The following is a 14,857-nucleotide window of genomic DNA, read 5'->3' as shown; positions in this document are numbered from 1 at the left end:
CCCCAACTACATGTTACACTTGGAAACTGGCTTGAAAACTCAATTTCTCCGAACGCTCTCTCTGCATTTCGACTATGTCAATAAAGTACTTCAATACCCTAGTAGAAGATTACCTCGAATCCTTGCACAAGAAACAATTGTACAGAAAACGTTTTGGGTTTCAGACTGGATAAACTTAGGTGAAATGCTTAACATTGAAATAGACCTTTCTACCTCATCTTTCAATAACCTTCATAGTATTTTATTGATAGCACTAGAAGTTAGAGAACATGAAAATCACATTGCAGATGCTAAGGGCTCTCAGTTTCATGATGTTTATGCTCATTTGAACTATAATATTACACCTTACTTTATAGATGAAAACTCTCCCTACCTGGTGAGCTTAATTCTTAAAGCTAGAGGTGGTTTATTAAATATTAATGCTAGAGCATTTAAAAAAGATACACTGGGAATCTGTTCAATATGTAATATGGATGAAGTAGAAAACACATATCACCTAATTGGCAGATGCCCGATTTATAAAAATACGAGACTAGCCTGTTTTGGAAAAGAATCTTTGTCCATTGAAGAATTTTATAATGTGTTAAATGGTAGTAACTTCTCTTCCCTTTACAACTTTTTATCTTACTCTCTAAAATATAGATCTTTGTTAATAAATGAATTTGCTTAAAGCAATGAAAAACACTTTTAAAACATATTAAGTATGAAGTGATGAAAAATTTGTGATAATAAATTTAAATAAATTATTTAAATATTACATTCCATATTTATTATTGTACCTATTGTTAATATAAATATTACAAATCTCATTTTAAATTTATAAAAATATTAAGTTAAAATATCTACAAATGTATAAGTTAAAGAAAATTATTAGCAACTTACGTTACCTATAGTATATTTAAATTTGAATTTATAACGCCAATCTGACAGACAACAAAAACATGTTATGTCAAAATATTGTATTATTACATTAAGATTTTTATTACTCTTGTTATATAAATTGTAAAAAGAAAACTAAATAAAATCTTTTCTAATCTAATCTAATCTAATCTATAACAGCAATGAATCATCCTTATGCAGCCTTTGCAACATGAGAGAAGAAGAAAATATTCAACACTTTTTGGGCCGATGCCCAGTACTGCGAGAATTCAGAGTCAGATACTTCAAAAAACTGACATTGGAAGAAAACGATATTATACGTGTGCTTAATGGCCAAGATTTACTAGCCTGGGACCAACTGGTCAATTATCTCACGGTGGCCATAGCCTACAGAAAATTTCTTGTTGAAGAGTTTAATTAAACAAATCAAATCATGATCGAAATAGATTTTAATAATGTTGCAATGCCTTTTTAAAATAACATAAATGTTAAAATTTTGCTTTTCTATTTACAAATAACAATATTTTTAATAAAAATTATATATTATTATATTATTATTATTATATTATTATTATATTATTATATAGGTCATTATATTATTATTATAGGTCATTGTCGTAAGTTTGAAATTTTAACAATATCTAAAAACAAGGCAAATAAAAAATCTTTGTATACAAGGTGATTCAGGAGTAATGTGCCAAAAAGCTGGAGCGTGTAGGTTGGGTCAAGCAAGAAAAAAATCGTATAGCAGGGGGGGGTCTATTCCCCTTCGTTTAGCGGGGAGGGGCAATTTAAAAAAAAATGGACTTAATTTGGAAAAAAAATTATTAAAAATCAACCGTTACACCTACAACAACGTGCTATACCTTTTTGTAAAGCCAAAAACATATTCTTTTATAAAAATTTTAAATAAAGCCATTTTATGGTACATTTTTTGAAAAATTAATTTTCAAAATCAAAATTTTGAAAAAAAAATTGAAAAAAAAATTTCAAGCTAATTTTTCGCAAAATTTTATGTTATTAAGTACTAATTAAGTTTTTAAAATTCGATGCTCTTATTTGTTTTTAAACAAAAACAGAAAACCGGGTTCCAAAATATCTTGTCATTTTCTAGATATTAACAAATTACTTTCGCATTACAAGGGAAATGTAGGTAATTCGAAATGCAATTACAATTCAATTACCGTGTAATTTTATTATAATTAAAAAGATGAAACTACAAAAGTAATTACATTGTAATTAAAATTGTAATTTAAAAGTAATTACATTGTAAAAACAAAATAAAACCAAAATCTAAATCTAAACCAAATGCCAAACCACACAAGCGAGATGAAACATGTGGCAGGTAAGATTTTTGAGGATTGTAAAGGGTATATGATATGTACACGCCTATCTGAGTTGCGATGAGGCGAGCTATATTGAGTCGGGCTATGCATTGAGTCGGGCTGTCTGAGTCGGGCTGTCTGAGTCGGGCTGTCTGAGTCGGGCTGTCTGAGTCGGGCTATAATAATAAATTCTATGGTAGAACAGAAAGTTTGCAAAGGCAAGGTGGCATGAAGCATGTGGCATGTAGCAAGTGGCATGTAGCAAGTTGCACGTGGCAAGTAACATTTGGCAAGTTGCATGGGGGGAGTTGCAGGGGGCAAAGTTCAAGGGGCAAGTTGCATGTGGCAAGGTGCATGTGGCAAGGTGCATGAGGCAAGTTGCATGTGGTAGTTGCATGTGGCAAGTTGCATGTGGCAAGTTACATGTGGCAAGTTGCATGTGGCAAGTTGCAAAGCCATTGTTCCTGAAGTACAACACTGCAATCTTCACTCCCATTAAGGCATAATAAATGCGCCGCGATAAAATAAGTAATCGGACACAAACTTTTTTTTTCTTTTTTTTTTATAATGAGCGCACACTAAAGGGGTTTTGGTTACCCTTAATATGTATGTATACACAGTACGAGCTTTAGGAAAAGAGGAATTGATGTAAAAGGAGATACCGATGCACATTGGTTTTAAAGTTCTGAACATTAAAATGGGACGGAAAAACTGAGGCGGGTAATGCATTCCACATTCTAGTAGTGCGACTAAAGAAAGAATCTCTGTATTTGACGGTACGTTTGAAATTGGGCTCAAATGTAAACTGATGGGCAGTTTATTTTGCTTAAAGCAAAAATAAACTAACAGTTATTTTATTCTAACTTTTCGTGTAGTATGATAATAGCTGTATTTTATTATTCTCCAGATCAAATCATATTGTTTTAATTTGCCTTACAAAAAAAGCAGGATCTTGCTTTGTTATTGTAAAGCTAACAAATAAAATGATCTGATCTGGATCACGGGAATAATAAAACAGAGCTAAGAGTAATATAAATTAATTTATTGAGTGATTTTGTTTCGTTTGAATAAAATAAAATGTTTAGGTAATATAATTTAGTAATTAATTACAAAGTTTCAATTACAATGTAATTACTTTCAAATTACCAACATATTTAATTACAATGCAATTACTTTTGTAATTTCATAATGTTATTACAATACAATGACACGGTAATTTCATTGTATTTGCATTTCGAATTACATTTCCCTTGTAATTCGAAAGTAATTTGACTACAATGCAATTACCCTGTAATTACATGTAATGTAAATAACGATTCGATTACCTAACTCTGCCTACATATAATCACTACTTTTTCAAAGGTCTACCTCATGTTTTAGTTTTAAGAAACTATTTATAACTTGGTTTTGATTTTTTTTTTTAATTTTTCAATACTATTGTTAGCCTAACAATAAATTTATCTTTCGATTAAAAAAAATCAACTTTCTACAACGTCGCGTTTAGAAAATAGCTACTTTTTGAAATTTTGTTTTACCCCTATTTACCCTATAAAATGACAATTTTTTTTTAAATCCTTCAAATGTATTCAACTTTAGGTTGATATCCTTCAAATAAGCTGTAAGCTTATTTAGTTTATTTTTAATTGAAATTTTTGTCGCACTGCTAAAAATTTCAAGTGGAACGGGAGAAAACGGCGTCACTTTTACGTGGTGGCTTGTGGCTTTTATTCCTAGGAATGAGCTCTAACTGAGGTTTATCTGACTATTGAAAAATTGGCCCTTAGTTAATAAACAAGGCTTAAAGTATTCATTCTTATAATTTCTTAATTTGAGCAATTGTAATTTAGAGCGCATAATAATTTTGGTCGTTTTTTTAGTACAACAATTTTGTATTTGTTTCTTACTAAGACTGAAAATTTTATTTTGGATTGAGATTGAATCAAATTAAGGAGTAGAGCTAATTTGAAAAACAAAAACTTTGTTTTTTTTATAGAAAATTAATCGGAACTTATGCTATTTTTCTTGACCTTGCAATGTTTGAGGTGTAACTTCTGCAGTTATCAATATAATTAACCGAAATAAAAACAAATAAGAAGCTTAACTCAAATTTTATTACCTTGATTTTTTTCAAGAAAAAGTCTTAGGTTTTGAGAACTTTAAGGAAAAAAGTAAAATGAAGAACAAAATTTTACTTAAAAAAAATAGTTAAATTACACTGTGTTACAAAATAAAAATGTTAATTACTTTGGAAATGACCTAGCAGAGGTTGTAGGTATTACTGAGTACAGCATAATTCGGCACTTGAAATTTTTCGTAGACCCTCAAAGTTTCAAGTTATCGTCAAAAAAACCGTTTTTCAATGTTTTCAGATATCAACGATTATATTTACTCAGCCATTTTTCGGTCAATTTCAGATTTTTTTTTACAGTTCTAAACAGAGGAGTACTTGTTCTTTTTGAAACTATTTTTTTATTATGCTTAACCACCAAATTGGGTGTAGATTTTATGGGCTGAATCTCAAAGTACAACATTTTTTCAGCGTTTTTTAGAGTAACACAGTGTTATTGATTCAACGTAATTCGATATATGTATGTAAGTAAAAATCAAACATTTTTGAAAAACAATAAACTTTTTATTTTTGTATCACTAAGATCTAAAAAGACTTTTTGGACCCGCGAACGCACTTTGAACCCTTCCTCGTAACGATTATCTTATTTAATTAATAGCCAAATCTTAAGTTAACATGTTTAAATGTACCCTTTCAAGTTATAGGTTAATATTTTAAAATTTGTCTGTAAATAATATTCGAATGAGTATACCAAAATGTCTCACCTGTTATAATGGAATTACCCAAATCTTAAGGGGTTTGAATATAGACTTACCGCTTTTCTATGTAGTATTTTATCTAATCGCCAATAATCACCATCAATCGCTGGCCGCTTCATGTAAATTTCAGGACTAAGCCACCAATCGGCGATGTATATTTCTGTTGTTGCTTCTTCTAAAGCATTCGCCACAGCGCACATATAACTGGAACCATCCACAAACCAAATTGCTTGTGCCGAATTCCGGACGGGTGCAAAAGAAAAATGTAGATTAGGAGCCGTAAAATCTCTCGCTAAATTAAAAAAAATAAAATGATCTTAATTTGGGTGATATATTTCTTGCCTGTTGCATGTTGAAAATATTAACGCTTACTGCCATATTGTTCACTAGTTTCAAAAAGTACATCTGAATGTAAGGAAATTGACACCAATGCAATCTTGAATTGATAGCCTTTCATTCCATATACATAAAAGTTACATTACTTCAAACAAAAACCGTATTATAAACAAAAGAACTTTAAATGAACAAACAAAAATTTATTTAAATAATATATTTTTTTCCAGTTGATTTAAAGCTAACAGCTAAGTTAATAATTGAAAATGAAGAATTATGATATTTCTTTAATGAACATAATAATAATCGTTAAATAATATAATATGCACAAAAAAATGCGATGAAAAATATTTTATTCTATTTAAAATCAGATTTCTTCTGTTATGCGAATATCTTTATGATGCCGAACGAATGCCAAGTACCATAAAATAATCATAACGTGAGGGCATCATCCAACAGTCCTGATACCAACAAGACAATTACAACATTATCAAAAATCATATCACTTTTTATACGATTTTTGATATAATTGCATTGCTTGTGTTGCATACATTTTCTTCATTGTTCACTAATATATGCACTGATGTGTCTTAATTTGATTCGACCTCTTAATAGGAAATTGTTCCCGATTAATCTTTGATATGCAGAACTCATGCGCATACGGCTCCCGCAAACTTCTATTACATAGCTTCCGTATTCCTTTAAATGTTCGCTATAATAGAAATGACCTTGTTTAAACTGATAATTTCCCAATGCAATGCCCTGTTCCATTGGATGTGGTAGTCTACTAATAGTAGATGCTTTGGTTAATCTAGTTCTATCATCTACTCATGCCAATTCAGTTTTTTTTCAATTTTTATTGTATGAGGTTAATACTGTATTATCTTCCCATAATTATGGCAAAATTGTCTTCATCGAGCTCCCTGCGAAGGGTACTTTTGCTTACCAAATTTTTGGTGAAAGAATGGCATTTCCAAATCCAGGCATTTTGGAGTCAATCCGCGATTTAAATTGAATTCTCGAAAATGCGTCTGTTTTTTTAGTGCATTTTTTATTTTTTTTTTTTTTGTCCATTCACTAATTTCAATGTGAAAATCCGCGGTTTTGCCACTTTTTACAAATCGGAGCCTTAATAAGTCAGTTTTATACGTGCTTGAAACACGTAAAATTCATTACCTTACCTTACCAACATTGAAAAAAAAAAGGTTTGTCAAAAAAGTTTTTTCCCTCAGAAATGAACACTTGTTATACAAAAAATGCAGCCTGGAAGCATAATACCACCTATTTGACTGACATTGACCACCATGAGATTCACCATAATAATGCTTATTAAATAACCATCAACTTCCTTATTTTATCTTTAACCGTTACAGATTATCAGATAGAAAAATGTTCATTTTGTCAAAATACTTTTTCCGACCATTTTAGTTTCCATAAGAAAAAAAAAAAAACAAAAAAGACCTCGAAAAACAATTATTTTACGAATTAATTTCATATTTATATGTAGGTATGTATGAACCAGAATCAATGTTATGGTTGTAAAATGATAATAATATGTGGAGTATAACTATTCCAGTGTATTTTGTCTTCAAAAAGTTTAGTAAATCGCAAGAAAACAACAGCAAATAATATAAAAAATAAAGATACTATTTTGGTCTAATTTTGTTCAAAATTGTTGCAAATAAAAAAAATTATGTAAGAAATTGGAACTCGAATTTCCAGGTCGGCTAGTAAGAATTGTGACGAAGTGTCACAACTTAGTTTTTCATTTTCAACAAACGAATGAAAATTGTATAAATAATAATTATACACAATTCGCGTACCAACAATGCCTACACACTACACAGGGTAGGCCAAGTGACGTAGCTGCACCACCAGAAACACAAAAACAAAAGAAACAAAACAAAGAAACAAAGACAGTACGAGTTGTCGTCATCCTCATCCTACATATAAAAAATGAATTTTAGTTTTCATGAAATTTTAACGTTTAACTGTGTTACACTTCACAGTGAGTTTCACCCGCCGATATCATATGAGGAAGCAAAAATTATCACAAAATCGTCGATCTTGCGCATCTCTGATATCAAGTACCTATTCATTTAGAGTATAGACACAGAGGCAAGTAGACCCGGAAAAGGCTTGGTAATTTAACTGTCCTTTCTTGAATTTTTGGTCCTAAATAGTAAATAAGTAGCTAGTTGTATTAGGGAATCAGAAATCAACACAGGTAGTTTACGATAGAAATTAGAACAGAAAATTATTATTATTATTATTATACTAACAAATTATACCGGAATTATCTCCACATTTTGGGGACATAAGGGTTTCTATTGGGATTCCCACAGACTACTCCATCGAGCTTCTCTTTGGACAAAGGTTCTCCTAGTGAGTTCCGACCAGAATCATCTCCACATTTTGGGGACATAAGGGTTTCCATTGGGATTCCCACAGATTACTCCATCGAGCTTCTCTTTGGACAAAGGTTCTCCTAGTGAGTTCTGACCGGAATTATCTCCACATTTTGGGGACATAAGGGTTTCCATTGGGACTCCCACAGACTACTCCTTCGAGCTTCTCGTTGGACATGAAATTGAGAGCTATATATTTTCTTAAAGGTAGTGTCTAAAAAAACAGTTTGCACATGGGTTGCCTGGTGACCGTGACATCCTCTCAAGGCATAGGGTTTCGACAACGCCGCCGCCGTGCTAATATGGTTAGCCTTAGAGGTGTAAAAAAATATTATGTCAGAGAAAATTATATTTAAAAATTTTAATATTCAGAATTCTTTTTAAATTTGACATTTTAGTGGTGTAAACTCGTTTGCGCGGCTGTACACCTTGTATCGGTGCTGAGGCTTAGTAGATGTCAATGACTCTTGGGACTAAACATTCCCTTTGAGGAAATACGAAGCTAAGATGCAGACATCCCCTGGGAGTCAATTCCCGATCTGTGAAGCTGTGAAGTGATAAAAATAATATCATTTCAATTTTCACAACGTTTTTTTTTTCATTTTATCAATCCACAGGCACCCCTTATACGATTCTCAAACTCAATGTGATAAGAAGTGTACTAAAAAGTACTAAATGGAAAAAACTTTCATTTTTTTAGAAAAATAGCTTATATGAACTGTTGTATTAAGTTAAAATACTAAGTGTAGACCTACACCTTCTTTAAAAGTTCTTTACTTTTATTATATGCTACATTTACATATATACTATAATCATTCAACGTATAACAGTTATTGTGAAATTACATATGTACATAATTACATTGTTCTAATAAAGACACTTGAATACACAACTTGAAAGAGACAACATCATTTTCTTAAGGGGGGAGATCCCTCTGGAATTTTTTATTTATGCATTATTTTTTTTGCCTTGTACATTCATTTATCAACTGAAGAAACTATTTTCAGTGGTTTTAGCCTTAAATGAAGCCTCAAAAGTCCCTAGATAGTCCCGATACCCAGCGCTCCGAAACTACCACAGTACAAAAACGATAACTTTAAACGCATTTTTCTCGAAACGCGTTTTTTCCGCGCCGTGCACCGTAACTCAAAAACTAATTAAGCTATCGACTTGAAATAAATTGCAAATTACTCGTTAATTCATTGGCCATTGCATAATAAACAATTTGTTTATCAAAAAACATTGTGTTTTTTCGTTTTTTTTGGTCTCTAATTTTTATTTTACACTGTTTTTTACTAAATTTAGGTTCATGCAATGCGTATAAGGTTCTTTTTTGATTATAAATAATTTTCTAGACCTGGGCATTGCACGGCGCAAATTCGAGGCGTCAACTTTAAAGAGCTGTAAAGCTGCCATTTTGTTTTTTTTTTGTACTTCAAAAAAATCGTATAAATACTTCATAATGTCAATAATATCACATACTTTTCCAAATTTCAATAAATGCTTTCAGTTTTCCAAAAAAAAAAAAATATTGAAAAAGCTGTCGTCCAGAGGGATTTCCCCCCTTAAATATAATTAATAAACAAATTCGAATTAGCCTAGTGAGTAAGGCGGTTGACTTTTATTTTACCGTCCTAGGTTCCGGGTGTAAATTAATTTTTTTCTCGATTTAAATCGTGAATAACTTCTTCAGAACTCAATTTAGGGAAAATTACTATGAGACCTTTTTTGTAGAGAATTAAATTTCCTATAAGAATCTGTCGTGGTTTTATTTTTCTATTCACTTATTTGCTCATCACAAAATTCCAAAGTGAAACAGTCAAATTGAAAAAAACACTTCGATTTAAAAAGCTTAATTACTCGAATACGGCTCGTCTGACGAATATTTCAATCAGATCTTTTTTGTAGGAAGTTTAATTTTATATAAGACAAAATGAACAGAAATTTTTTTACTTTGATCGTCTAGCAGTTCTGTTGTAACACATCATATCATGTATAAAAGTAAAAAACACCGATGATAGACCTCTTAAAATTATTTTTAACGGCTCAAATTTTCACCAAATTTTTTTTTCATCATCCTGAACAGGATTTTCGAAGTAACTTAAAAAAAAAATATTTTATTTTTTTGGCCCAGTCTAATATATATACATTAGACTGGGCCAAAAAAATAAAATATTTTTTTTTTTTGAAAGTTACTTCGAAAATCTTGTTCAGGATGATGAAAAAAAAATTTGGTGAAAATTTGAGCCGTTAAAAAAAATTTTAAGAGGTCTATCATCGGTGTTTTTTATTTTTATACATGATATGATGTTTTACAACAGAACTGCTAGACGATCAAAGTAAAAAAAAATTCTGTTCATTTTTTCTTATATAAAATTAAATTTCCTACAAAAAAGATCTTATTGAAAATTTTCGTCAGACGAACCGTATTCGAGTAATTAAGCTTTTTAAATCGAAGTGTTTTTTTCAATTTGACTGTTTCACTTTGGAATTTTGTGGTGAGCAAATAAGTGAATAGAAAAATAAAACCACGACAGATTCTTATAGGAAATTTAATTCTCTACAAAAAAGGTCTCAAGTAATTTTCCCTAAATTGAGTTCTGAAGAAGTTATTCACGATTTAAATCGAGAAAAAAATTAAAAAATCAATTTTCAATTTCAAAATTTTCTAATTTACTGAAAATTCAATATTTTCAAATTAGCAAGATGTTTTCTTGTAGGGACTTAAACGTTCTATAAAAAGTTCCTTGGAAGCAAATTAACTGCTTTAACCGTTAAGAAGATATTCGTATCAAAACCAATGCCCACTGATTTCAATAGTTTTCTTATGACAAGTATGCATTGCGATTTGAATACGATTATCTTCTAAACGGTTAAAGCAATTAATTTGCTGCCAAGGAACTTTTTATAGAACGTTTAAGTCCCTACAAGAAAACATCTTGCTAATTTGAAAATATTGAATTTTCAGTGAATTGGAAAATTTTGAAATTGAAAATTGATTTTTTAATTTTTTTCTCGTTTTAAATCGTGAATAACTTCTTCAGAACTCAATTTAGGGAAAATTACTTGAGACCTTTTTTGTAGAGAATTAAATTTCCTATAAGAATCTGTCGTGGTTTTATTTTTCTATTCACTTATTTGCTCATCACAAAATTCCAAAGTGAAACAGTCAAATTGAAAAAAACACTTCGATTTAAAAAGCTTAATTACTCGAATACGGCTCGTCTGACGAATATTTCAATCAGATCTTTTTTGTAGGAAGTTTAATTTTATATAAGAAAAAATGAACAGAAATTTTTTTACTTTGATCGTCTAGCAGTTCTGTTGTAACACATCATATCATGTATAAAAGTAAAAAACACCGATGATAGACCTCTTAAAATTATTTTTAACGGCTCAAATTTTCACCAAATTTTTTTTTCATCATCCTGAACAGGATTTTCGAAGTAACTTAAAAAAAAAATATTTTATTTTTTTGGCCCAGTCTAATGTATATATATTAGACTGGGCCAAAAAAATAAAATATTTTTTTTTTTTGAAAGTTACTTCGAAAATCTTGTTCAGGATGATGAAAAAAAAATTTGGTGAAAATTTGAGCCGTTAAAAAAAATTTTAAGAGGTCTATCATCGGTGTTTTTTATTTTTATACATGATATGATGTTTTACAACAGAACTGCTAGACGATCAAAGTAAAAAAAAATTCTGTTCATTTTTTCTTATATAAAATTAAATTTCCTACAAAAAAGATCTTATTGAAAATTTTCGTCAGACGAACCGTATTCGAGTAATTAAGCTTTTTAAATCGAAGTGTTTTTTTCAATTTGACTGTTTCACTTTGGAATTTTGTGGTGAGCAAATAAGTGAATAGAAAAATAAAACCACGACAGATTCTTATAGGAAATTTAATTCTCTACAAAAAAGGTCTCAAGTAATTTTCCCTAAATTGAGTTCTGAAGAAGTTATTCACGATTTAAATCGAGAAAAAAATTAAAAAATCAATTTTCAATTTCAAAATTTTCTAATTTACTGAAAATTCAATATTTTCAAATTAGCAAGATGTTTTCTTGTAGGGACTTAAACGTTCTATAAAAAGTTCCTTGGAAGCAAATTAACTGCTTTAACCGTTAAGAAGATATTCGTATCAAAACCAATGCCCACTGATTTCAATAGTTTTCTTATGACAAGTATGCATTGCGATTTGAATACGATTATCTTCTAAACGGTTAAAGCAATTAATTTGCTGCCAAGGAACTTTTTATAGAACGTTTAAGTCCCTACAAGAAAACATCTTGCTAATTTGAAAATATTGAATTTTCAGTGAATTGGAAAATTTTGAAATTGAAAATTGATTTTTTAATTTTTTTCTCGTTTTAAATCGTGAATAACTTCTTCAGAACTCAATTTAGGGAAAATTACTTGAGACCTTTTTTGTAGAGAATTAAATTTCCTATAAGAATCTGTCGTGGTTTTATTTTTCTATTCACTTATTTGCTCATCACAAAATTCCAAAGTGAAACAGTCAAATTGAAAAAAACACTTCGATTTAAAAAGCTTAATTACTCGAATACGGCTCGTCTGACGAATATTTCAATCAGATCTTTTTTGTAGGAAGTTTAATTTTATATAAGAAAAAATGAACAGAATTTTTTTTTACTTTGATCGTCTAGCAGTTCTGTTGTAAAACATCATATCATGTATAAAAATAAAAAACACCGATGATAGACCTCTTAAAATTTTTTTAACGGCTCAAATTTTCACCAAATTTTTTTTTCATCATCCTGAACAAGATTTTCGAAGTAACTTTCAAAAAAAAAAAATATTTTATTTTTTTGGCCCAGTCTAATATATATATAAAAAAAAAGATAATACAATTAAATTTCTAATTTACAAAAGTAACGAAAAATCTAATTTTAAACTGTTTTGATTTAATATTTACGTTAACAGAGGCAATTAAGTTATAATGTTTATTGAAAATATTAATTACCTAAGTGATTAATAGGACTGTTAGACCCAAGTTCGATCTGCTAAAACTGGGACGTATTGGCAATCTAGTTCTTAACCCGACACGGGCCGCGTTAAAGTTCAAACGACCCAAAACTGAGAAGAAGGAAATAGATCCATTCATTAATCCAACGATGAAGCAAAGCTGTAAAAACTTTCTATGAGCAGAAAGGGTGGGATATTCAAGAGAAATAGGTTCTGAAGGCCATTCAATTAAATTTGACCGAGGAAGAAATCGAAGGTAAAACTTTATGAATTTCTTTTGGACACTTTCAATTCTATTTGTGTGAACATTGTAATAAGGGGCCCATATAACACAGCCATATTCTAATACAGATCTGGGGAGTCGAACATTTGGCACTATTTAAAACCTATTCCCCAAATATATGCTCTGTTAAGATTAAATAGGTCGTAAAAATTACTTAATTTGTTAGTGAAATAACTTCTACTTAAGACCTCAAATAGTCGGTTATCGGAAAAAATCCCATTTTGGGCAGTTATTAAGTACCAAAACAAAACATTTTTAAAACCTAAATATTCTATAAAAACTCATTAAGCCCTATTTATTCTACTTATTTCTAAGAATTCTTTAGCCCTTTTTGTTTTCATTATATACATTGGCAAGTCCTACAAATTCTAATAAAACTAATTAAAGTTAATTTCAAATAAAAGGAATATACAAAGGTGCATACCTATTAAATATTCATTTATGTATATATTTTTATGAATTATGATGAGATTTAACTCACTCCCTTCAGTTGAATAAATGTGAATTACTTACGTACATCTTAATGTTCACATCATCACCATGTGTGAATTAGGATACATTTTTGATACTATTGAGATGAAAAGATAAATTTTAAGCTGTCAAAATTTTATCCTGCTCTGGGAGCCGGTTAAATTTTAATCTCTAAAGAATAAATTTTTAACAGCAGTATTTAGGTATGTATTCTTTTGTAATAAATATTAAAAAACTGAAAATAAAGAAAAAAATTGAGAAAGAAATAGGATAGAGTTGCCTATTTTCGGCTGTCTCCAGTTTCCGGCCACCTTTCGGGAAATCGTCATAACTAGGGATTTCATAGGTTTTATTCCAAATTTTTGCTTTTATGATGTTTTCTTATTTGTTAGAACAACATACGAACAAAAATTTGGAATAAACCCCTTCGAAATCACTAGTTATAACGATTTTCCGAAAGGTGGCCGGAAACTGGAGACGGCCGAAAATAGGCAACTCTACCCTACAACATTATGAGTGTAGATATTTCAGGGGTAGGGGTAAAATAATATTTTTTAACATATTTCACTTTATTGATGATGAAAAAAATTGGTAGAGCAAGAGAAAATAAAATTCACAGAACGACGCGTGTTGGAAGTAGGTACATATGTTTATTGTAAAGATTTATTTTAACACCATTAACTCATTTATTTCGCAGCTTAAACAATTTATTTAGCCACGTCAAAAATGTATCCTAATTCACACAGCTAAAGAACAGGCTAAATTTTTGACAACTGAAAATTGATCTTTTCACCTCAATAGTGTCAAAAATTTATCACCGGTTAAATATTTAACCCATTTCACACACGGCCTCAATAACTAACTTTTTATTTTTATTCACTTTGTATTTTATTTCCCCAATTTTATATTTTTTGTACGATTGTTATTTTACGTAGCGTACAATGATTTTCTTTTGCACTAAATTAAAATTTTTTTTTTTTAATTTTAAAGCACTTAAAACTTTTCTTCGTCGCCATTTTGGTAGGCAACACCGATCCGAACTTCCAGAATGAACTACTTCGAATAAACTTTAAAGTGCACGCACGACACAGTGCCCAGTGCCCAACTTGTATTTTTAAGACTTAACCCTTTCGGTACCAGCGTTACTCTCATGTAACATATTATCTCTAAAAATTCGTTTAAATATTTTTTTAGGTTTCGATGGCTTAATTGAAAGATAATAATGCCTAGTTACTGGATTAGTAAAAAAAGTTAGTCAAATATCATACTTTTAATTTTTTTTAATCGAAAAAGGGACTGAAATCCACATTTTTTTTTTTGCAAAGAAAAATTTTTATATATGGTCA

The 14,857-nt window shown here is 30.0% G+C and overlaps 1 protein-coding gene across 5 annotated transcripts in view; it reads right to left on the bottom strand.

Moving 5' to 3' along the window:
* LOC129906644 (phospholipase D2) overlaps positions 1 to 14,857 on the bottom strand; it is a 186,939-nt gene that overhangs the window by 131,744 nt on the left and 40,338 nt on the right. For 2 of the 5 annotated variants that reach the window (XM_055982474.1, XM_055982476.1), the window contains exons 1-2: positions 5,403 to 6,812; positions 5,087 to 5,346 (exon numbers count right to left, since the gene is read on the bottom strand). In XM_055982474.1, coding sequence (XP_055838449.1) covers positions 5,087 to 5,346; positions 5,403 to 5,487 — 345 coding nt within the window. In that variant the 5' untranslated portion in view covers positions 5,488 to 6,812. Of the gene's footprint in view, positions 1 to 5,086; positions 5,347 to 5,402; positions 6,813 to 14,857 lie in introns of those variants that run through there. The other 3 variants (XM_055982477.1, XM_055982475.1, XM_055982478.1) reach the window with 3 other exon arrangements.

Source organism: Episyrphus balteatus, chromosome 1 (assembly GCF_945859705.1).
Source record: "Episyrphus balteatus chromosome 1, idEpiBalt1.1, whole genome shotgun sequence".
NCBI classification, from domain to species: domain Eukaryota; kingdom Metazoa; phylum Arthropoda; class Insecta; order Diptera; family Syrphidae; genus Episyrphus; species Episyrphus balteatus.
Note: the sequence above shows the minus strand (reverse complement) of the source record. Positions and strands in the feature narration are given on the sequence as shown.